Below are 20,803 nucleotides of genomic sequence, written 5' to 3'. Positions count from 1 at the left end.
TTGACATTCATAATAAATTTGAAATGAAAAATATACACATTATTGTTAGTAATATAGATTACAAACAAAATAATTCAAAAACTTATAAAGCATCTGATAACAAAACAGTGAAAAAATATATAAAAACTCTGTAATTATTTTTCCTAAGTTGCTTACCACCCAATACAAATTTTATTGATTTACATATCATTATAAAACATTTCAGTCTGTTCATATATTTCTATGACTTAAAAAAATCAACTTACAAATTTTAAGAGAATATAGACTAATTTCTTATTTTTGACTTTATTTCTATAATTTCACTTTTTTATAAGTTCTTTTTTAACCAATTTATTGTCAAACAAAAGAAATATATAAAAAAAGTATATATATATATATTTATATATAAACAGAGAGAGTGAGGAACAGAGGAAGCAGAAACTGCAGAGTGGACATGGATTCTTTATGAAAACGGCTCAAAAAGGCAATGCAGTGAAAGGGCAACAGAGTGCACAGAGGATGCAGACTTGCTTCTGTTTAAAGTGTGCTTGTATTTATATTTATATATAAATATATATAATTATAGCTTTCTAGTTTACTCCTTTGGACAAGACAACACACTACTTTGTTTGGATCCCAATGGAAACAAAGCACACACTCCAAAGTTAAAACACCAAAAGAACTTCAATTTATTACCCACTTTCAGTAAAAAATAAGGGGGAACAAAAAGAAAACAGGGAGCCTCTGCTTTGGTTTTAGTGAGTGAGAATGGAATCCAAATTATCTCAAACAATGGATGAAATTTATTTACAATTATTAGTACATATGAATTGAATCAAATTCAATCTAGAACCTTTTGAAATTAAAATGAAGACAAGATGATTAGGTCCCACAGTAACTGAACTCTAAGTATGAGCTCTTATCTCCATCATGACTAAACTTCATTGAGTCTTAATTGTGGTGTCCTTATTCTCCTGTTCTTTTAATTGTTTGCTTCTTCATTCTTGTAATTTCCTTTCATATGCTACAATTTTGATGACAATAATAGTACCTTCAACCAGTATATATTCATCTCATAACTAATCAATCATGTGATACTCATTCACTTCAACCAAGGGAAAATATTACAATAAATTTACACAAGATTAATATATAAACATCACATCATTAGTGATTCATCCCAAAATAAAATGAAATAATAATAATCATAATATAAGTACATGAAAAAGGCCACACCATTTATTAGGAATCCAAAGGGAATAACAGATAGCTAGATCCCCTGTTCCTCCTTCCCTACTGTAAAAGCATGTAGCTATCCACATCATCCTTAATTGCATGCAAGGGTAGATGGAGATCCTTCATACAATATACTAGAGCAAACATTATTTGTAGGCAAATATAACTCCCACTTTTTTGACCAGACATATACTCTTTTACATCAAACACTCTTTTACACAAGTACAATCAAAACAGAGTGGGTATGGAGATCCAAGGGAGAAAGAAATCAGTGAGAATCATGCAACCACAAGGTAACAGAGTGAAAAATCATATTGACATGAACTTGAAGAAGGTCCAAGTTGTGTATTATTTGAGTAGAAATGGCCAACTTGAACACCCTCACTTCATGGAAATCTACCAAAAGCCAAACCATCATCTTAAACTCAAAGGTTTGGTTTATCATCCTCTGTTTACTGTTTTCTTTTTTCAGTGTGAGTTTATGTAACTTTTTTGTTCTTTGATTCATAGATGTTATGGAGAGGCTTACTGTTCTTAGAGGCAGAGGCATGCCTTTTCTTTTCTCTTGGTCTTGTAAAAGGTAATTATTTTATTTTGTTATGGTTTTGGGTTGTTGTGGTTTAGAAACTCTGTTTAAATAATTGTTGGAATTATTTCTTCAGGAGTTATAAGAATGGATATGTTTGGAATGATTTATCAGAGAATGATATCATTTATCCAGCTGATGGTTGTGAGTATGTACTCAAAGGATCTGAGCTCTTTCATGGCTCCTCTTCTTCATCTTCATCTTCAGGTTCTTCTCTATTTTCACTTCTTTATTATTATTATTATTTTTTTTTACTTGTGTAAAAATTATACATAAACAAGCAAAAAATATAATTAAAGAATATATATATATATATATTGTTTGATAAATTTTCTCAGTTGCAAGGCACAATCCAAAGTCCATGCAAAACCCAAACCCAATCCATTACGTAGAAACAGAAGAAGAAGAAGAAGCAGAGGAGGATCACGATAAGAGCAACAATGAGCGAACCGCGAAGCAGCAGACCGAGATCCAACTCGGTGATGACTCGTCCCCGCCTTCATCATCCTCATCCGATCCAGCGGCTGAGTCGGTACCGATTCTCAACTCTGTCTTGCGCCAACTCGTCACCTGCGGCGGCGCCGGTGGCAGAGCTCAATCAAAGAGGAGCCATCATGGGCTAAGGATAAAGGCAGTGAGCCGGCTGGCTTTGGCTAGCCGAGCTGAAGAAGAAGAAGAGATAAAATGCATGTCGGAGAATCCGAGGTTCGGGAAATCACAGGGAGAAGAGAAGGAGTACTTCAGTGGGAGCATTGTGGAAGCCATAGCATCGGCTCAGCAACGTTCTGAGACTGAGCCGCCGAGGTTGAAGAAATCGTCTTCTTTAAATGAAGAAAGGTACTGCGTTGACCGAGTTGACTCTGTTTGACTTTTGTTGACTTTGTTTGACTTTTTGTGTTTTGTTATTGAGATGCAGGAGTTTGAAGGCTGGGATCGGAGAAGTTGATGAAGAACAAGATGGAGGTGGTGGTGGTGGTGGTTGTGTGAAAGGGAAGTGTATTCCGGGGAGAAAAAAGTCATTTCAGAACAAGTGAATTATTTTGTATTAATAAGTTTATTTTTAGTTTTCTACCTTGGTTTTTTCTTTCTTTTTTTTCCCTTCTTTTTTATGTTTTATTGACATGTAACGTATGTTTTTTTTAAAAAAAAATTGTTTGTCTTAACAATAGTGTGGCTTTTCTCTTTAGGCAGATAGGAATTACAAGCACACACTATATATATTAACAATTTCGATCCATTTATAAACAATTTAAATAGTGCGAGTGTTATATAGTAATCATATACAATAAATTTATATAGTATATATAAATAATAACCGTTAAATTATTATTCAACTGTTGTAAATAAATATAGCTAGCTTGCACAAATGACTTAAACCTGATATATATATATATATATATACATGATACATGTGTTGTGTGTGTTACTAATGAATTTTTTTATGGGCATAAAAATTATTTTAAGATATCATTTTAAAATGCTCCCAAAGTTTAGCTGTTTATTATTTAGAAATTTTGAAACTGCGGGAATTTATGGGGATTTTAGAGATTTTTTTATTTAAAATAAAATTTAAAATTAAACGGGTCATGGGCCATATTGGGCCGATCCTAGAGTTAGTTGCTTGTATCGGCCGAGATACACATACTTGTGCTGCTCCGAGCCCATGCTGTGTTAGCTTTTTTTGACCCTTTTTTTAAAAAAATAAATAAATAAACCATAAAAAGTTATAATTTCAAAGGTAAAAATCACCGGTAAATATACAGACGTTTGAAAGATTTAATTCCTCTATGCAAATAAATACTCAATCAAAGCCTTTTTGTATTTATTTTTTCAAACACAAGTATATAATTTTATATCAGATACATTGGCTCTAAGGTTTTTTTTTCCAAATATAAATATTTACAATATTGAGATTTTTTTAGGAAATGTAAATCTTCATTTACAGCATCCATCATATTAATTAAAACAATAAATTTAAATTAAAAAGTTGAAGTATGTGGCCTAATAAAAAAATGACTAAACATAAACCAACATTCATTTCGGAGAAGTGAGGAGAAATGAGAGAAGTGATTTGACTTTCGTTATTACTGGTGTTCATTTATGGAAATATTACTTCTCTTACTTTTTTTCTGAAATAAATTTTGAACTAAAATTAGTCTAGTATTTTTTTTTTACTGAAAATAGGGAGGAGTAAGTCGATTTATAAAAACTCATTTTCTCTCCCACTTAACACCTAAATTGTCGGATTCAACACCAAATGTAGAAAACCAAATATGAAAGATTATAATGCATGTGAAATTTTCATTCTATTTCAAGCGTGGGACTATTCTTAATAATAAAAAACCAATTTAACTTATATTTAGTTATAAACAAATGAACCCAGCCCAAGTCCCAACTAGGTAATGGGTCTAAACTGGTCCGGTTGTAACGATTTTTACGTAGATTATATGAAGTATTATTAATTATTATTATTTTTTTATCATTTTATATAGGCAGGCTATGTATTCATTTTGTATGGTTATTTTTTATTTATACTTTGTGCTACAAATTAATTTATTTTAAAATATATTTATCTATATAGTTATGAAAAATCATATATCTAACAAAGAATCAAATTTTCAAAAATGTACAGATTGTATAAAATAAGTTATAAATTAAATGAAATAACACATTTGAACTGCCAAAAGTAATATATATATGTACATGTACATGTAAAAAAACAAAAATATTAATTTAATATTCCTCGAGGGGCTGGTTTGATGACAATATTAAAAATTCCAATTTTTTTAATAAAAAATTCCAATTTTTAGATATACTATATATATATATATATAATTAGCCATTTTTCTCATATTATATTAAAAAATCCATTTTTTTGAAAAAAAATAATATTTTTTTAGGGATATACACGGCCGGAAGTTACCATTTTATCAATATATAACACACAAAATAAAAATTTAAAAAATTAAAAAAGTAATAAAGATCTTTCTCTGTGTGTAATTAACCCACTAAACCCATGCTATTATTATTTGCATCTTTGATCCAATCTCGAACTCAGAGTTTTTCAATCCCTTGTGAATGAAGGCAACCTTCATCTTCTTCTTCTTTAATAATTACTCATAATAATTGCAAACTAGTGTGTCACGTAAGCCTTGCTAAATTTAATAATAACAAAGCATTCATTAAGATATTCATACATCTCATGCATGGTTTCCTTTAATTTAATAGTGTGATTATTAATGTAATTTATTCTTAATTTATATAGAAAAATTTTGTATTTCTCTGAGTTATTATCCGTGTTTTTTCTTCTTCAAATTAATTTTTTTTTATTTCAATATATTCTTAGTTTATCCATACACTTTTTTACTGTAAAATTGGTACAAAAGGTGGATAAAAAAATAACAAAAATAACAAAATTGCATTGAAAAATACTGAAAAAATTATCATGAAGATAACTTCATGTTTATTCATATATATTCTTTCGTTAAGATTTGAAATATTGTTATAAAGATTTTATTTTAACATTTAATTTTTTTTATTAACTTAATACAATAAATAAATTTAGATACAAAAATCCAATGCATCTATAAAAAAACAAACTATCAACACTTTGACCGGCACTATGATTAACTAAACTCATCCCTCATTTATTACTACTAATTAAAATTAACATTTAATTAATGTTTAAACATACATTTAAAAAAAAAATTCCTAAATTATCGCCGCGACGCCGAAGAACTCCGTGTTATAAAGAGAAGAAGAAACGAATACCGCGTGGCGGTAACCTCACCACCCCCCTTCTTTCGATACCCAGCTGTCACCGCTCTCCATGTGATCACCTCACCGACAATCACAGCTATACATCACTCCCCGTTCCAATCACCGTCCCTTTCATTCTCACCTTCCCTCGGATTTCAAAGTTCTCATTTCATTTAACTAAATAACAAAAATTTAAAAATAATATAAATTTAGTTTTATCACACATGATTATTTTTTTAATAAATATTAATACTGGAATTATAATAATTAAAATTATAACGATAAAAAAGGTTTACCGGGCGGTGAGCGTAACCGAAGCGCGGTTAATAAATACACTCACAACTCGCTGAGCATTTTATCACTCTTTTTTTTTTTTAATTTTTTCTTTTTTCGTTTTCGCGTTCTTATCTCGTCGTCGTCGTGCCGTTCACTAGATTAGGGTTCCGGCGATCGTTTCTCGGAGAAGGATAATGGGGAAGAACGAGATCTCAATGGTGGTGGTGCTGTTTTTGTTTGTGGCAGCGGCGTGCTACCTTCCGATCAATGTCTCGGCGGCGCGGAATGTGCCGGCGCAGAACAAGTTCATCGTTGAGGGCAAAGTCTTTTGTGATAGTTGCCAGTTTGGGTATGAGACCCCGCTCTCTACTTATCTTGCCGGTAATCCCTCTACACGCTTAGTGCTTCTTGGTATTGGTGTCGTTGTTGTTGTTGTTCTTGTGTGTCTTTTGGGTTGATTTGGATCTTGATGGGGGTTCTCTACTTTAGATCTGGTTTAGATTGATCTTGATGTGGTGGTTGTCACATCTGTTTCGTCGCATTTTGTTCTGGTTTTGATTTCTCTGTGATTTGTTTGAATGGAATGAGGAGAAGGGGAAAACGAAAGTATATAGCTTTATTTTGTATTTAATTTGTGTTTTTTGTGTCAGGATGGCTTAAAAATGGGTTTTTTTAGATAGATTTAGTAAAATAGGGCGAGATTTGAGTACAGTGGCCAGTGATGGGGGAAGTCGGTTGTAACTCTATTTCATATTTTGGTAAATGTTTTTATACTAACTAGTACCAGGAACCTTATTAACATATTTTTTTTTAACTTTTTTTTTTATTGTTTTCATTGATAATGATAGTGGCTTTTAAATTTATAGATCTTGATATTTTTATCATTGTTTTCGCCTTTATTTTGAGTAATTAAATCACAATGTGCACTGGAGTTAAGATTGCCATATGTTTGCTAGTTGGAGCCTTTTGATTGTTTGTGGTTATTGATTTGGAGATGAATCTATATATTTATATATATTAATCAGCAATGGTATTTAGGAACAATTATAATTAGGTGTATTTTGCTGGAGTACTAATTTGGATAAAGTTCATGTTTTGGTTTGTCTAAGATGAGTATGCTACTACTATTATGAAATATATGAAGTTTTAAATTATAGATTGAAGTTCATGTGGTTTCAGATGTTACGGTACATGAATCTATGCAAGAAATCCCAAGTTAACAATAGGCTTTAAAATGTGAATATTTTGATTTCTTTATTTTATTTTTTGGTTGGTGAAGTGAAACTATTCTTTGGGAATGATATGAACAAACAATCTTACATCCTATTTAACCAAGACTAGTTTGTTAATAAACTGATCTTGTGATTGATGGAGATGATTAGAGAATTCTTGTTATAAAGTTATCAGTCAAATGTGGCATTGTAGGATTGTGTCATGTTTATTATTAACATTAGTCCCATTGGAGGAGACTTGATTCACCTGCACTATGATTAGAGAATTTTTTTAAGCAAACTTAGCAGTCAATGTAGCATTGTAGGATTAGATGACGGTGATAAAAGCAGTATGCTCAAGGTCAGGGTAGAATGATTAAAGAATTTTTGGCAGTAAACTTAGTTAGCAGTTGATGTAGCATTTATCGGATTAGGTGACGGTGGTCATTAACAGTATGCTCATGGTTGAAATCTTGGTTCTTATTGCAGGTGCCAAGGTCAGAGTAGAATGCCGTGATAAGGCCACCGGTGCTAAGACATGCCATTTTGACGGTGTCACTGATCATACTGGAACTTACAACATCTATGTTTCCGATGAGCATGAGCATGAGACCTGTGAATCTGTGCTCCTGAGCAGCCCACACCCACAATGTGCCAAGTTGGTTGCTGGCCGTGAGAGAGCTGTGGTTTTCCTCACCCACAACAATGGCATTGCCTCCGACAAGAGGTTCGCCAATGCCATGGGCTTCGAGAAAGACACCCCTTTGCCCAAATGCGCTGAGCTGAAGAAGCTCTATGAGCAATATGATGATTAAACTATAAACTCTTCTCTTGATATATTTAATGTTTTATTTGGTTATATTATTGAACTTCAGAACATTGTATTTGTTGGATTTTAGTATGATAATGCTGAACATGAACATCTTCTTCTGTGTTGTTGGCCTTTGAATCAAAGTTCGTGTGCGCTGTTTATTGGTAGTGAATTATTGAGTTAATGTGCTTTTTTATGTTATGTTTGATTTGGAAAATATCTTGAATCCCCTGTTCATGATTTCAAATATATTTGTGCTCCCATGTTTGTCTGGGTTATAGCATGGTGAGGAAGAGGTCCATGAATGTAAATTTTGATGCGATGGTCCTTCAAATTAAGGAATATTTTCTAAATAAACTATTGGACTAATATCAAATTATATAAAAAAGAATATATTCATGGCTGTTCATGAATAATTAACAAGCAACTTGTAAAAATTGTATGAAGTAGAGTAGTACAAGTGGCTTTTTCTTTTGAATGACTAAATCCTTATCAGACAAAAGAGAAATTTGATAATGAAGTAAGAATAAGGTCATCTATTAGGAATTGGAGCATCTCCTTGCATGGCATGTCTGATTAACCATATACAAATGACATAAAATCAAGTAAAACAAGTTATAAAATATTTATGATGAAAAAACCAGCCACCCAAAAAAAAAATAAAATAAAACTGATAGTACCATATAACACATAAAGGACAAAGTAATACAATAAACATTCCATATCAGCAAGCTCTGGATAACTTTCCATTACACAAGTGATTTCTCACATTCTGACTCTCCTCCCACTCACAAACACTTAAAGCACATACATAAAACCATCATCATCATCATCATCATCATCATCATCATCATCAAAAAAATATATATATAAATAAAAATAATTAAAGAAAATAAAAACCTCAATCAAACCCAAAATCCCAAACAACACTAGTACCAGTAGTACTAGTACTAGCACCACAACTGGCACTACTACTCCCTTCCCCAAACTCCTCTCCTATCCAAACCCTCATCTCATCATCACCATCACCATCACCATCACCATCACCAACCAACATTGCCTTAATCTCCATCTCCTCTCTCTCCTCCTCAAACACTCTCCCCATCTCCATCCCTCCCCCTCCCACATCCCTCTCATACATCTCCATCAACTCCTCCATCCATGTCTCATCCATCACCTCCTCCAACTTCCTCTTATGATCATTCACCACCTTCATCCTCTCCATCACCTCCTCTTGATTCACCACCTTACTCCATGTCTCACTCTCCCTTGCACTCATCTTATTCTGCAACCTCTTTGACTGCCACACCAACCTCCTCACTCTATCCATATCATGTGCCATGTGCTTCAACACTCCAACCAAAACACTCTGCTTCCATGCCTTCTTCAAATCATGTGGTTTCCGGTACGGTGGCGGCCCATGCTCCACCGCCATCCCTTGCACTCCCCACCAACTCTCACCTCCCGTCGGCCACCACGGCGGCGCCAACCCTTTCTCCAATGGAAACCTCCTCTGAGGTGGCACACAATGCTGCATCAAAGCTGATAACAGTGATCCCAGTGTGCTATCTTGCAACTCCTCCAGCTCTTCAACAAAAGAAACCATAGTACTCTTCTCCAGTAGTACTACTCCTCCTTCCATCTCCTCCGCCGGTCTACGGATGATCGCCGGAGGTGCGTTCCGGTCAAACATCACCGTGTCTTTCCACCATGCACGTAGACTCTCTGATGACCCACTTATTGGCTGACCTTTCTCTGGGATGATACCATAAACAAAACCTTTTGCTTTGCATGTGTTCATGATTTTTAGCATGTATTTCAAGATGCCATCTTGCGCTCTTGACATCTTTTTTCTACGTGATTTCTCTTCTAACGTGCTTTGTTTCACTTGCTCTTTGTGTTTGTCTTTCTCTTTGAGTTTCTTTAGCAGCACTCTGTCTTTCCACATCCTTTTCTGCAATTCCATCATGTTAATCTCTTCATCTTCATCTTCATCTTCTACTTCTTCATGTAATTCTTGTTGTTCTTGGTCATCAAAATCATCTAAGAAAGTCACCATGGTTGCACTCAACTGCTTCTTTTTTTTTTCTTAATTATGATGTTGGATTTGGGTTAATATATTATGTGAAACATAACACACAAACATACAAATATATATAGGAGGAAGTTTTAAGTAAGACTAAAGAGTGGTGGAATTTGGAAGGAGGGAAAAGGCAGCATGGAATTTGGAGAGAATGAAAAGGATAAAGCCTTTTGCATGGCTGACATTTGTAAGTTTCTCAGTGATGCTGAGTTCAGCTATGTTGAAGTTTTTCAATGGGGAACTGTGTAATGAGATTAAAGAATTAAAACAAAGACAAAAGTTTATGGAGGATGGGCGAGGAAGAAGGGATTTGGTAGTGTGGATGGGGATTTGATCATATCTTAGTTCTTGTTTTTTAATGCAATTTTGGTGACACAACTAGATTTTTGTATAGGCTAAAAGACAATCTGTAAATGATTTGTTATTTCTTCTTTATTTGATTTTATCCGAGGAATTTGTTTATGTTTATTTTACCAAAATATAAGTGTACCTACATAAAAAATATTATCTAATGCCATAACCTACAAACCTGTACTCTATATATATCAACCATTAATTAAAATCATTTATCACTCCTCCAAATTAATTGTAAATTAAATGCAACTTTTGAAAACTAAAAAACAAGCATGATACCAACGTTTTACAAATATTTATAAATTTTTTAAAAATAACAATTAATCTGAAATAATAATTAAATATCTTGAGTGACAGATAATTTTTGGACAAGTAGAAATACTTGTGAAAACTTGGATTGGATATTTGATAGTGGCTTTAGCTAAAGACGAATTTATTTACTTCTATTTTTAAAACTTTCTTTCTAAAATAATTGAAACAAACAACAAAAAAAGTTTTTCCAAACATTATCAAGACAAAGGTGGCCTAACTTTCTTAACCATATTATTGAGATATTGACAAGATTAAGTAGCTGATGTAGATTCCATTTGCTTATGGAATATATAGATAGATACAACCAGAATGTTTAGAAAAGCTTATTTAATCTCTAATTCATTCAGTACCAAAGTAAAAAAATCAGAAGAACAAGATAATAAACATACATTCTTTCAAATTTGTACGTACCTATGTTTCTCAAATGCCTCTAACAAGAAAAAAGAGAGGCTGCTTCAAATTGATTTTCAGTAAAGTAAGCATCATTCAAAAGACAGTCAAATTAGTAAGGTTGAGGTTAACACTTACTGCTGGCTTATATATCAGAGCTCCTGATTCATCTCTCATCTACTTTCACATTGTCATTGCCATTTGTCTCACCTAAATCAGTATTATGAGATGAGCATTCCAATGCATGATTATGTTCTGATGATAAATTACCTTCAAACTTTTGGTTGGAGTCAGGACAGTTTGATTCTGGATTATTTGAGTCAATGAGTGCTGCAGGGATTGAGGATGATGATTGGGCACCTTCAGATGACACTGAGCCTTGAGTCCAGAATAATGGCATCCTTTTGTCATCTTCTCTCATCATGGATGCATAATTGTCAACGTTAAAGACTGTTTGATTGTTCCCTCCAAATGACGACTCCAGTTCATCCATATTAAAAAGGCCCTGCATAATCATCTTTGACGCATCGTTGTCAGCGTACACAAATTTTACTTTGTTGCAAGTCTTGGGTTCAAGGAATGGTTTTGCAACCTGCAAAATAACCTTAAAACTCTTAGAACATGCAGCAGAAGGTTTAGTGTTTTTTTTTTAAGGCATCTGTAAGAAGATTGAGACATGACATGCATTGATATATCTATTTTACTAGATTCAAAACCAATTTTCAGCACCTAATATAGATAGTGAAAGATACAAATCATCCATAGATATGATGATTTAACATGACAATCCCAAGTGACTGCAAAAGGTTTGCAAGTACTTTTGTTTTTTATATTTTAAAGTCAATGAGGTGGGTTATTTTGAGATTATCATCCATTCATGATGACTTCTTCAATACAATCACTGAGTGCTTTAAACAGTGAATCAACATCGTTCATTATTAATATAATTTATAAGCAGGAATTGTAATCCAAGTCAACATGATAACTTTAATAGCTTTGATAACTTCATAATAAGATAACAGGAGTTGGAAGCACACGTGCAAGATGAATAAAACTAGAGTTTGTAGAGGTGCATAGATTTTCACATCTTATCTATATGCTTTCATTATCTCACGAAACTTTCATATATAACTATCAGGGTCTCTTTGTGTGTGGATGTGTAAATTGTTAATACAACTGTAAATAAGAAATGGCATACCGTCCAAAAAGGCTCAAAGAACTTTGGTGGGTTGTAAAGAATTGCTACTCCAAGTCTTTCAGGGTAATGCTCTTGTAAAACATGGGCTGTTTCTTTTGTTACTTTGATAGATATATTTGACAAGTGGAACCCATCGAAATCGATGAGCCAAACCATCTGCTCCTGATCAGGGGGAAGATTTAAAATTGCATTCTCCATACAGTACACCAAGTACCTTATCTGCCCCTTGGTTGACTTTGTGTTCTGCAGGTTCCACAAAGAAAATGAGTTTTAGAGTGCAGGCACATAAATTGCAACAAGCACACATTAGACACGCAAATAAGCCACACAAGTAGTCTTAGTTGCACAAATAGATATGTGAGAGTATCTGCTGAGGTCAAACCTGACATCCCGGTCTCATTACAAGAACACTTCTCCCGTACTTATCAAAGTAATTTGTTCGGTAAATTTTTCCAGTCTCAGCTTCATGTGCAATGTCTTCCTATTACAAAAATGAATAGACAAAGAACAAAATAAATGAAGAAAAGAAAAGAATCAGTCTTCGAGGAGACAGACATTTCATACATCAATGGAGACTCCCAGAGTTCTAGTTGAACTATAATCAGCTAAATAACCAGTTATGATAAACTTTTACATAAACTTCTATCAAAGCAAAATACTTCTAATTAAGAAATATGATAAGGGTAGCGCTTGGAGGTAAATTTATCATATGCCTTACATCCACAAAAGCATTAGTAAGGAAGTGATTACATGAAAAGTTGAATAATTTGCAGGAGATTCCTTCTGCAGCCAAGGAGTTATTATTACATTGTGTATGGTTCTTTAAAAAATGCATAATTGGAAGATTGTCATAAAAGGATTTAAGTAATTATTGTCCCATGAAAGAATGAAAGCAGAACCATATCATAATCTACAAACGTTGTCCTAAACTTCAATCGATTAAGGTTTAGTTTTAATATCAACATCAGATGATTATCTTGAATGCAGATGAACATCAACAATTGCATGGTCATCTAGGAACGTTACATACCCAACGAATTTCCTCTGGCTTGTATTCTAGCCTCCACTTCAACGTATCTTTAAGCATTTTAGTTGCTTTCTTAACATTCCAGTTTCTTGCTGTCAGGTATCTTGCAATTGATGCATCAGTACAGTAATGCAACAATTTTTCTGGCAATTGTCCAAGTGATTTTCTAATCTCACTAATCTGAAAAGTGATAACACAAACATTAAGCCATTATTCAAAAGTGGAACTAATAATACCAATTTCAATATACCTTAGCGTGTTGTTCCTCAGATAATGGTTGTTTCCCAGAGACATTTGAATCAGAGTTCTTTGAACTCATAATAATCTCTTAAGTTTCAGGCAGAAAAACTGAGAGCTGAAAAGGTGGGTTGACCCGGTACAAAAGAATATGGATGCAAAGATGCAGTCAGCTGCGTTAAATAAGTTGATGGATAGCTACCTTCATGAGTAATATAAATAAAAGTAAAAAAGAGAAATGAAATGTCATCCAGGCCTTGACATGGAATTTTGATTGCTTAAGCTTTCCCAGTTTTATGAGAAGGATGGTCAAGCTAGAATTTCTGTCCAAAGAATAACATCGCAACAGAACACCAAACTTGTTATCCAACCAACCTTTATTTAAGGAGTTTTAATCAATTAAATATATATACTTATGAATTAAAATTAAAAATTATTAATTAAAAACATGTATAATACTTGTTTTAATTAGTACCAATTAAGTCAGACCATGGAAGTTCTTCCTCCTAACCAAATTCAAACAACCAAACTAAAAACCAACCCCAACCCAACACCACATAATATATTTTTCATTAAGTTATTTACATATGGAAGCACCCGTGGCTGCAATGAAGGAATGTCTAATCTTGATGGTGGTTTATAAAAACAAATATTTCAAATTCAGTTCTGCTAGTTGCCATTTGGCAACATCCTTAGAAAAAAGTTTACCTGAACAAATTCCTTGAACTGGCGAGAAAACTTTCCATTTCTTTGGAGAAGTTATGCATTGATCACAGTTACACTCTTCAAACATATAACTCTAGTGATACCTTGAGTAAAGTTCGGCCTATCATAAATATCTTAATGTCTTCCAGAAAACATAGGATGCTAGACTTAAAGACTCGAGATTATAAAATGTTTGTTTCAGAAGGAATATATTTACACCAAACAGCTCCCAACTGACCAATATCAACTGGGATTAATTATGAGACATGATTAACATAAGACCAATAAACAGGGGGCATAACATTAGTCTGGATATATTCCAATCTAGTAGTGATTCCTACCCAATAACAGCCTTCAAGCTATGGACAACCCAACATATAAAGTGTAAACAAGGACGATTGAAAACCTATGTTTTTCTTGTGCAAACTACAATAAAACATAAACAACAAAGAAAAAATTTCTCTAAATGGTCATAAATTAACTTAAAAATCCTAGCAGTAGACCACGGTCATAATCAGTCATAAAAAAAAAAATGAAATTGAAGTACAAAAAAAAATCCATTTTTCATAACATTTCTCCACTACCAACCAACCAAACTACCACAAATCAACAATAAGTTTATCATCCCCCGATTTCATCAACATAATTTCAGCTCAAACTCTAGCAAATCATCCAATCACCAGCAGATTGGCAACACAATCACAGTCAACGAAGTCCAATCACTCACTTTCACAGTCCTCGTCACGAACATCCCTCCTAAATACACAACATCTAACAAAAATTTCAAAAGCATTCGTGAAAATCACAAACATCAGCATCCATTAAAAACATCAGTTTGAAGGATCATAACAAGTGATTCAAAGGTCAAACATTTCCACACAAAGCAAAGAGCTTGAGGAGCTAGAGATGCTCACCTTCCGGAAGATCAGCGAAGCAGAGATTCAAGGATGAAAGCGAAGCGAGAGAGGCGCCAGCGATGGCGGGTCTCTTTCTTTGTCTCTCTCGTTCTCTCTGAAGGACGGAGAGAAAGAGGAGGAAAAAAAGAGGATTTTGGGGCATTGATAAAAGAAACAATGAAGTGGAGGATTGGACGGTGAGGATTGGGTGGGGAGAGGGGAGGGACACGTGGCGGAAGATGAGTGGGTATTTTGGGCAGGGCCAGGTTAATTAGGTTGGTCCGGAGCGATAACGTATGCCTGGGCCTGTACAGTCTCCGTATCCTGAGCCGGTGGAACGTGAAGTCTTGAAGTCTTTAGTGTGAGTTTTTATACACGGAAATATATATATATATATATATACACACACGTTTTGCATGATCTGATTATTTAAAAATAAATAAATCTTTTTAAATTTTGTTGAATTTGAACAGCCGTATAATTTACGCTGTTTTTGGGACAAAATCTAACTTCAAATTTAAATTTTGCAGGATATATTGATATACTGATACTAACAAATCCTCAATATGAGTGTGAGTTTGTAATTCAAATCTTATATTACTGAATAAAAGTGTATAGATTGAATGATAAATTCCCGAATGTATTATTATAATTTGTCATAAAAAAAATTTATAAAAAAATATTTACATTCATTTTAGTTAAGTTTTGATGAATATTGTTTGTCTAAATTAATGTCATTTAAGCTCAAAATTATATAAAACTGCATTTTTTAATGATTTATTACTTGATAATTGTTTATTCAAATTTATATGTATATATCACAATCATCAATAACAAGGACAAGCATTATTTTTTTAAAAAATAAATAAATATTTAATAAAATAGATGTAATTACTCTTACTATGAGAAGGGAGGTCTTCTACAAGTGGAGATAATATAAGGCTATTTTAAATAGATATATCTTTGTAAATAAATTAATTGTACATTTGAGCTTTGAAATAATTAATTGTTTTTTGAAGAAATGCCAACAAATGATGAATGATACTCGCTCCTTCTTAAAATGGTAAATAATATAATTAAATGCATAAAATAAAAATTTAAAACATATGTCAATAACCCTTTTGTTATATTCCTTTTATTTGTTATTTTAATATAAATATTTATATTCTTTAAAGTACATTAAAATTTTTTTAGTAACAATCATTTTAACTTTTAACAAATATCGGAATGTTTTAATAATTTTAATGTCCATATATTAAAATAACCAATTAATTAGGCACAATAAATGATGCCTCAACCGATAACCTAAGATTTGAATTGCAAACTCGCACATATAACTGAAAATCTATTACCACCACTGAGTTGACCAGTTTTAGAGCTTGAGCAATAAAACCCCAACACTTACACCTTTCACAGTAGAACCAAATGCCACTGACCAAATGAAATTCTCAAAATTTATTTTTCAAGCATACAAACTGTCATATTCTTTTAAAAAATAAACAAACAATTTACAATATGTTAAAAGAGACATACAGACACAAAAGAAAACCAATAAAGAAGCATCTAAAGGTCACAAGACAAATTTAGTTGGTTTAGTGTCTATGATATCACTCTACCAATAATAACATGGCAACACATTTTGTAACAATGCGAGTTTCACATGGGTCAAGAAATGAAACAGCACATGAATTATCATCCACTAACTCACAAGTGAGATCTCATTAGTCACTTACCCATTGAAGGTCCACATGACATGCTTTTTAAGCTCCCTCTATATCCTGGTAAGACATTCACAAACTTTCAATTTGTCAGGGATCAACAGCCCACAATTAATATCAAATTATCAATCCTTATCAGCAATGAATCCACAAACACATAAAGACATATCCAAGTTAATGCACAGTTCCAAGTTCATCATCACATCTTGTTATAAACCTACAAGATGGAAGTATTTATGAAGCATATGAAAAGCAGTGTGTTTATTGTGTATGTGTTAGAAATTGGAGAGTTCTTAAAGCTTGACTAGAATCCAACATATTGGGTATACTGTGCGTATGCTTCAGACTGCATGCCGATCGGAGCTCGAGTGATGAGATCTGGAAAATCAAATGCATCAACGAGTTCTCTAGCAATTAATCTCACTTGGAAACTCAGGAATTCTGTCAGCTTGTTAATTGCCTGAGTGGTATGAAAAACAGTAATTGAGTTTACCAGTAACAATTTCAAATATAGACTATTTTATAGGCAAGATGAGAATGAACATACTTTAGCTTTATTTGGAGATATATAATCAACGTTGCGATATGTCCCTATGTCGTTCAAGATTCGGTCCAATGCATAAAGATCACAAACAAGCTTCAGAGTATCACGGGTGTTCTTGTTTGGGCAGCTGCAGAAATATCACCGGGGAATTAAAACTGAAGGACAAGAATGCTAAGAGAAGAATGACTCACCTCTTTACACACTCGATAAACCTCGCAAGAATCACTGACTCAATATGTGATTCTGCGAGTGTCAGAAGATGATTTAGGCATCGGTTCCATGCACCAAAACCTCCTAGCGTCTTGGAGTGCTTCCGAAGTCTTACAGCAACGCTTTGAAGCAAACGAGAAGTTCGGTACTGAAATGTAATTAAGGCATATAAATAACAAATGATAAAGGTTTTTGCAAATGCTAGCAAATTTTGCGACAGTGTTGAAGTAGTAATAATCTCACTCTAAAAGCATCTAGCTGGAAGTTGGGATCTCGTAAATGGTCTTCTCCTTCCCACCGAACTGTTACAGGATTAGGCTGTGATAAGTATGCTGACATAGACTCTCTCAAGTAGTTCCATGTCACAGTAAGAGTCCCTCCTCGAAACTTCTCCTTGTATTGTTTCAATAGATCAATGGCAACCTGAGTAGAAAATTATTCGGAACTTAAATGGACCTTGAAGCAAGTTTAAGTAATATTGACAAAGGCATAGACCATAGAATTTCATAGAATAGCAAACTTCAAAAATCATTAATCATTTGGCCCAACATTTGCATAATATGTAAATTCTCTAGAGATATTCTATTCCCTGCAGAACACCACATAATTGAACAGATCTCATAAAAGTTAATTTTAAAGTCAACCTGCTGCAGAAGAACGGTGTTGTCGCCTTCAAATGTCTGGAATATATCATGATCATTTCGAAGAATACCGAACCTATTCACAGCTGCATACCCATGGCCACCACAGGCTTCTCTGCATACACTCAAAGATTTGGCTGTGTATGATGTAATATACGCCTTCAGACCTGCTGATAGAGCATGAACATCACCAACAACCTCATCATCATGTGATTTCTTCATCTCGGAATACCTATCAACCAAATACCGAGTTGCAAAGTGGAAAGCATATGCTGAAGCAAGCATTGGCATGAGTTTGTGTTGCTGAGATTGGTAATCCAATATACTGATTTCCGGCTGCTTTGGAGGACCAAATTGCTGCCGAAGGAGTGAGTATCTCACAGCAATAGTGGTAGCAACTTTGAGAACACTTACAGAGGAGAATGCAAGACCGACTCTCCCTCCGACAAGTTCTCCTAAAGTAGCAGCAAACCTCTTATTAATAGTTGGAAGACTACTAGTATATTTACCATCACGTGAGACATCACCGAATCTGTTAAGGAGATTATCCCGAGGAATCCTCACAGAGCAAAACCTCAGTGCCCCATTATCCACGCCATTCAGACCAATTTTGTGTCCACAATCATGAATCTCGATTCCAGGAAGAGTGCAATGGGTGTCCATATCTCTGATAGGAACAATGAACGCATGAACACCCATATCAGCAGGAGCACCTCCTTCTCCTTGCAAAGGCAGAATCAACCTTGCAAAAACTGTAGCAAACTTTCCATGAACTGCAGCGTTACCAATCCACCATTTAATTGCCCCATCATTAGGTGTGTTGATCACAAACTCATCAGTGATAGGATCAAAAGTAGCAGTCGTCTGGAGGCCTTGTACATTGGATCCTGTTCATGGGAACAGCAGCAAAAGAACTTAATGTTAGGCTATTAAGACCGTTTTAACACAATTGGAGTTCTAAACACATGTATGATGTTTCAACAAAGAAAGCATTAAATAACAATAGTTCCTTGGGAGAACTCACCATGATGAAGTTCTGTCATGGCAAAGCATCCAGGGTATTCCAAACTGTCAATTTTATTGAAGTACTTATCCTTGTGCTTTTCTGTTCCTAAATTCATTACTGAGCCTCCCCACAAGCTGTACATATAAAACAGCCCAGAGTTACATCACAGTGAATGTGGAAACAGTGTTACATCCAAACACAGACATTTGTGCTAATACTTTAGAGACTTGATCAAATAATTCTTGCAATTGCATGTACTTCTTTTTAATGTAACTAAGCGAAAAATTATTAAAAAAAAAAAAACATGTAGAACAAATCTCCACTAATATTGTGATGTATCATTTAAGAATAATACAAATTAAACATGCAACTCAGACTTGTAAATTCAATCTAAGCAATTCATATTCACTTATAAAATATGTTCTCACAGAAAATATATATCAGATAACCCATTGTTTTCCCATTAAATATGTCAGTGATTTCATCTGCAAATGCATGATATTATGTCACTAATTAAAGATTTAAAACACAAGAACTTCATTTACCAATAACTAAATAAACAACCAAGATATATTTATGAAAATTCAAATGATGATGAACAAGGAACTTATTTTCTAACTCAAATTAAGTTCAACGAGTGGAGATATTTGAAATTTCTAACAAGTCTTATTGATATATCAAGTATCAACCTCGTCTACAAATACCAGATAATTACATGAAAACAAGTCCGCAAAAAATCTAAGATAAATCCAACAAATCAACTAATAAATAAGTAATGAAAAAACAAGCAAAAAGAAGGAGAAATTTAAGCATAATCCACCATAAAGTATCCAAGCTTAGTAAAAATCCAAACCAAACGAAACTATTAGAAATCCAGCAAAGAACGAATCACAAATCCTAAATCAAAGAAATCCCTAAGAAAAACAAATCAAAGAAATTTTCACCTATACTGCACACCCATCTTGATCCCGAGCGAGATGTCGATCCCACCAGCGGTCTCCAAGATAGAGAAGTACAAAGAGGGATCCTCGAGCACGAACTTCAAAGGTCTGACCCCAGCCTCGCGAACCAGCGCAGTGAGCTGCCGCATACAGAGCTCACGGTGCTCGGCCATGGAGATCTCCACCGGGGTCTGGAGCTCCGGCCGGGCGTTGAAGAACTCGAAAAGCCGTTCCTGGATCTCACGATGCGGGCCTCTCATGAACTCCGTCAGCTCAGCCCTGTTCACCACCGGCGGCCGACGGCCGCCGGAGCACTGAGATTGGTAGAGAAGATCGAGGCCGTTGGATGGGGAGGACGGGTGGGAGAGATGAAGGGAGAGCCGTTGGATCCGACGGAGGGCGCGTTGTGCGGTCTCATCGGCCGTTCGATCGGATTCCATCGGTGGGTGGGTGACTTCGCTGTTGCAAGAAGCGGTGGGGAGTTGAATTGCGTTTATATCACGTTGTGGAAAGGACACGTGGCGGGTTATTATTGGCCAAACTGTTACTTTAGACGTTGCTTCTTTGGCGCGCTTTTCTACTTCCGTATGGGAACTTTCTGAATATATATTTGCTGATGTGGACAATTATCAACTTCGCACATAAATAATTAAATATACATATATCCAGAGAAGAAAATAATC

The 20,803-nt window shown here is 34.2% G+C and overlaps 5 protein-coding genes across 9 annotated transcripts; 2 read left to right on the top strand and 3 right to left on the bottom strand.

The window, feature by feature from the left end:
* The first annotated feature begins 1,369 nt into the window (after positions 1-1,369).
* LOC120282527 (protein UPSTREAM OF FLC-like) lies at positions 1,370-2,868 on the top strand. Of its 2 annotated transcripts, none has more exons than XM_039289352.1 (5): positions 1,370-1,646; positions 1,726-1,795; positions 1,878-2,008; positions 2,140-2,638; positions 2,718-2,868. In XM_039289352.1, the coding sequence occupies exons 1-5, from the start codon at positions 1,460-1,462 to the stop codon at positions 2,833-2,835; spliced, it is 1,005 nt and encodes a 334-aa protein (XP_039145286.1). In that variant the 5' UTR covers positions 1,370-1,459; the 3' UTR covers positions 2,836-2,868. The 2 variants fall into 2 exon arrangements, with proteins under 2 accessions (XP_039145286.1, XP_039145287.1); XM_039289353.1 differs by having other exon boundaries at positions 1,431-1,646; positions 1,937-2,008.
* A 3,055-nt stretch (positions 2,869-5,923) lies between these two features.
* Positions 5,924-8,030, top strand: LOC120282506 (pollen-specific protein C13-like). Its single transcript, XM_039289328.1, has 2 exons — positions 5,924-6,217; positions 7,537-8,030. Exons 1-2 carry the CDS (start codon positions 6,031-6,033, stop codon positions 7,860-7,862), a joined length of 513 nt encoding a protein of 170 aa, XP_039145262.1. The 5' UTR covers positions 5,924-6,030; the 3' UTR covers positions 7,863-8,030.
* A 729-nt stretch (positions 8,031-8,759) lies between these two features.
* Positions 8,760-10,408, bottom strand: LOC120282890 (putative ETHYLENE INSENSITIVE 3-like 4 protein). The gene has a single exon (XM_039289722.1). It carries the CDS (start codon positions 9,915-9,917, stop codon positions 8,760-8,762), a length of 1,158 nt encoding a protein of 385 aa, XP_039145656.1. The 5' UTR covers positions 9,918-10,408.
* A 576-nt stretch (positions 10,409-10,984) lies between these two features.
* On the bottom strand, positions 10,985-15,209 carry LOC120282342 (phosphatidylinositol transfer protein 3-like). Of its 4 annotated transcripts, XM_039289145.1 has the most exons (7): positions 15,079-15,209; positions 13,473-13,577; positions 13,226-13,402; positions 12,578-12,676; positions 12,196-12,438; positions 11,268-11,589; positions 10,985-11,207 (listed from the first exon to the last, which is right to left on the bottom strand). In XM_039289145.1, the coding sequence occupies exons 2-7, from the start codon at positions 13,539-13,541 to the stop codon at positions 11,164-11,166; spliced, it is 954 nt and encodes a 317-aa protein (XP_039145079.1). In that variant the 5' UTR covers positions 13,542-13,577; positions 15,079-15,209; the 3' UTR covers positions 10,985-11,163. The 4 variants fall into 4 exon arrangements, with proteins under 4 accessions (XP_039145079.1, XP_039145077.1, XP_039145078.1 ...); XM_039289143.1 differs by having other exon boundaries at positions 10,985-11,589; positions 13,473-13,661; XM_039289144.1 differs by having other exon boundaries at positions 10,985-11,589; positions 13,473-13,632.
* Positions 15,210-16,889: 1,680 nt separating this feature from the next.
* LOC120282497 (acyl-coenzyme A oxidase, peroxisomal) lies at positions 16,890-20,604 on the bottom strand. Its single transcript, XM_039289319.1, has 7 exons — positions 20,124-20,604; positions 19,198-19,313; positions 18,177-19,060; positions 17,776-17,955; positions 17,514-17,680; positions 17,326-17,449; positions 16,890-17,238 (listed from the first exon to the last, which is right to left on the bottom strand). The coding sequence occupies exons 1-7, from the start codon at positions 20,558-20,560 to the stop codon at positions 17,083-17,085; spliced, it is 2,064 nt and encodes a 687-aa protein (XP_039145253.1). The 5' UTR covers positions 20,561-20,604; the 3' UTR covers positions 16,890-17,082.
* Between the last annotated feature and the right edge of the window lie 199 nt (positions 20,605-20,803).

Source organism: Dioscorea cayenensis, chromosome 18 (assembly GCF_009730915.1).
Source record: "Dioscorea cayenensis subsp. rotundata cultivar TDr96_F1 chromosome 18, TDr96_F1_v2_PseudoChromosome.rev07_lg8_w22 25.fasta, whole genome shotgun sequence".
Lineage (NCBI taxonomy): Eukaryota > Viridiplantae > Streptophyta > Magnoliopsida > Dioscoreales > Dioscoreaceae > Dioscorea > Dioscorea cayenensis.
Note: the sequence above shows the minus strand (reverse complement) of the source record. Positions and strands in the feature narration are given on the sequence as shown.

What these genes read in the sequence shown, in the direction of transcription:
- LOC120282506 (XM_039289328.1), top strand. Translation starts at nt 6,031, where the DNA reads ATGGGGAAGAACGAGATCTCAATGGTGGTGGTGCTGTTTTTGTTTGTG. An exon ending in GCTCTCTACTTATCTTGCCG is followed by an intron (nt 6,218 to 7,536) that starts GTAATCCCTCTA and finishes TTCTTATTGCAG; the next exon opens with GTGCCAAGGTCAGAGTAGAA.
- LOC120282890 (XM_039289722.1), bottom strand. Translation starts at nt 9,917, where the DNA reads ATGGTGACTTTCTTAGATGATTTTGATGACCAAGAACAACAAGAATTA.
- LOC120282342 (XM_039289143.1), bottom strand. Translation starts at nt 13,541, where the DNA reads ATGAGTTCAAAGAACTCTGATTCAAATGTCTCTGGGAAACAACCATTA. An exon ending in AGCCAGAGGAAATTCGTTGG is followed by an intron (nt 12,677 to 13,225) that starts GTATGTAACGTT and finishes TTTTTGTAATAG; the next exon opens with GAAGACATTGCACATGAAGC. An exon ending in TAATGAGACCGGGATGTCAG is followed by an intron (nt 12,439 to 12,577) that starts GTTTGACCTCAG and finishes TGGAACCTGCAG; the next exon opens with AACACAAAGTCAACCAAGGG.
- LOC120282497 (XM_039289319.1), bottom strand. Translation starts at nt 20,560, where the DNA reads ATGGAATCCGATCGAACGGCCGATGAGACCGCACAACGCGCCCTCCGT. An exon ending in TCCAGCTAGATGCTTTTAGA is followed by an intron (nt 17,681 to 17,775) that starts GTGAGATTATTA and finishes ATTACATTTCAG; the next exon opens with TACCGAACTTCTCGTTTGCT. An exon ending in TTTATCGAGTGTGTAAAGAG is followed by an intron (nt 17,450 to 17,513) that starts GTGAGTCATTCT and finishes ATATTTCTGCAG; the next exon opens with CTGCCCAAACAAGAACACCC.
- LOC120282527 (XM_039289352.1), top strand. Translation starts at nt 1,460, where the DNA reads ATGGAGATCCAAGGGAGAAAGAAATCAGTGAGAATCATGCAACCACAA. An exon ending in TTCTCTTGGTCTTGTAAAAG is followed by an intron (nt 1,796 to 1,877) that starts GTAATTATTTTA and finishes TTATTTCTTCAG; the next exon opens with GAGTTATAAGAATGGATATG. An exon ending in TTCTTCATCTTCATCTTCAG is followed by an intron (nt 2,009 to 2,139) that starts GTTCTTCTCTAT and finishes AAATTTTCTCAG; the next exon opens with TTGCAAGGCACAATCCAAAG.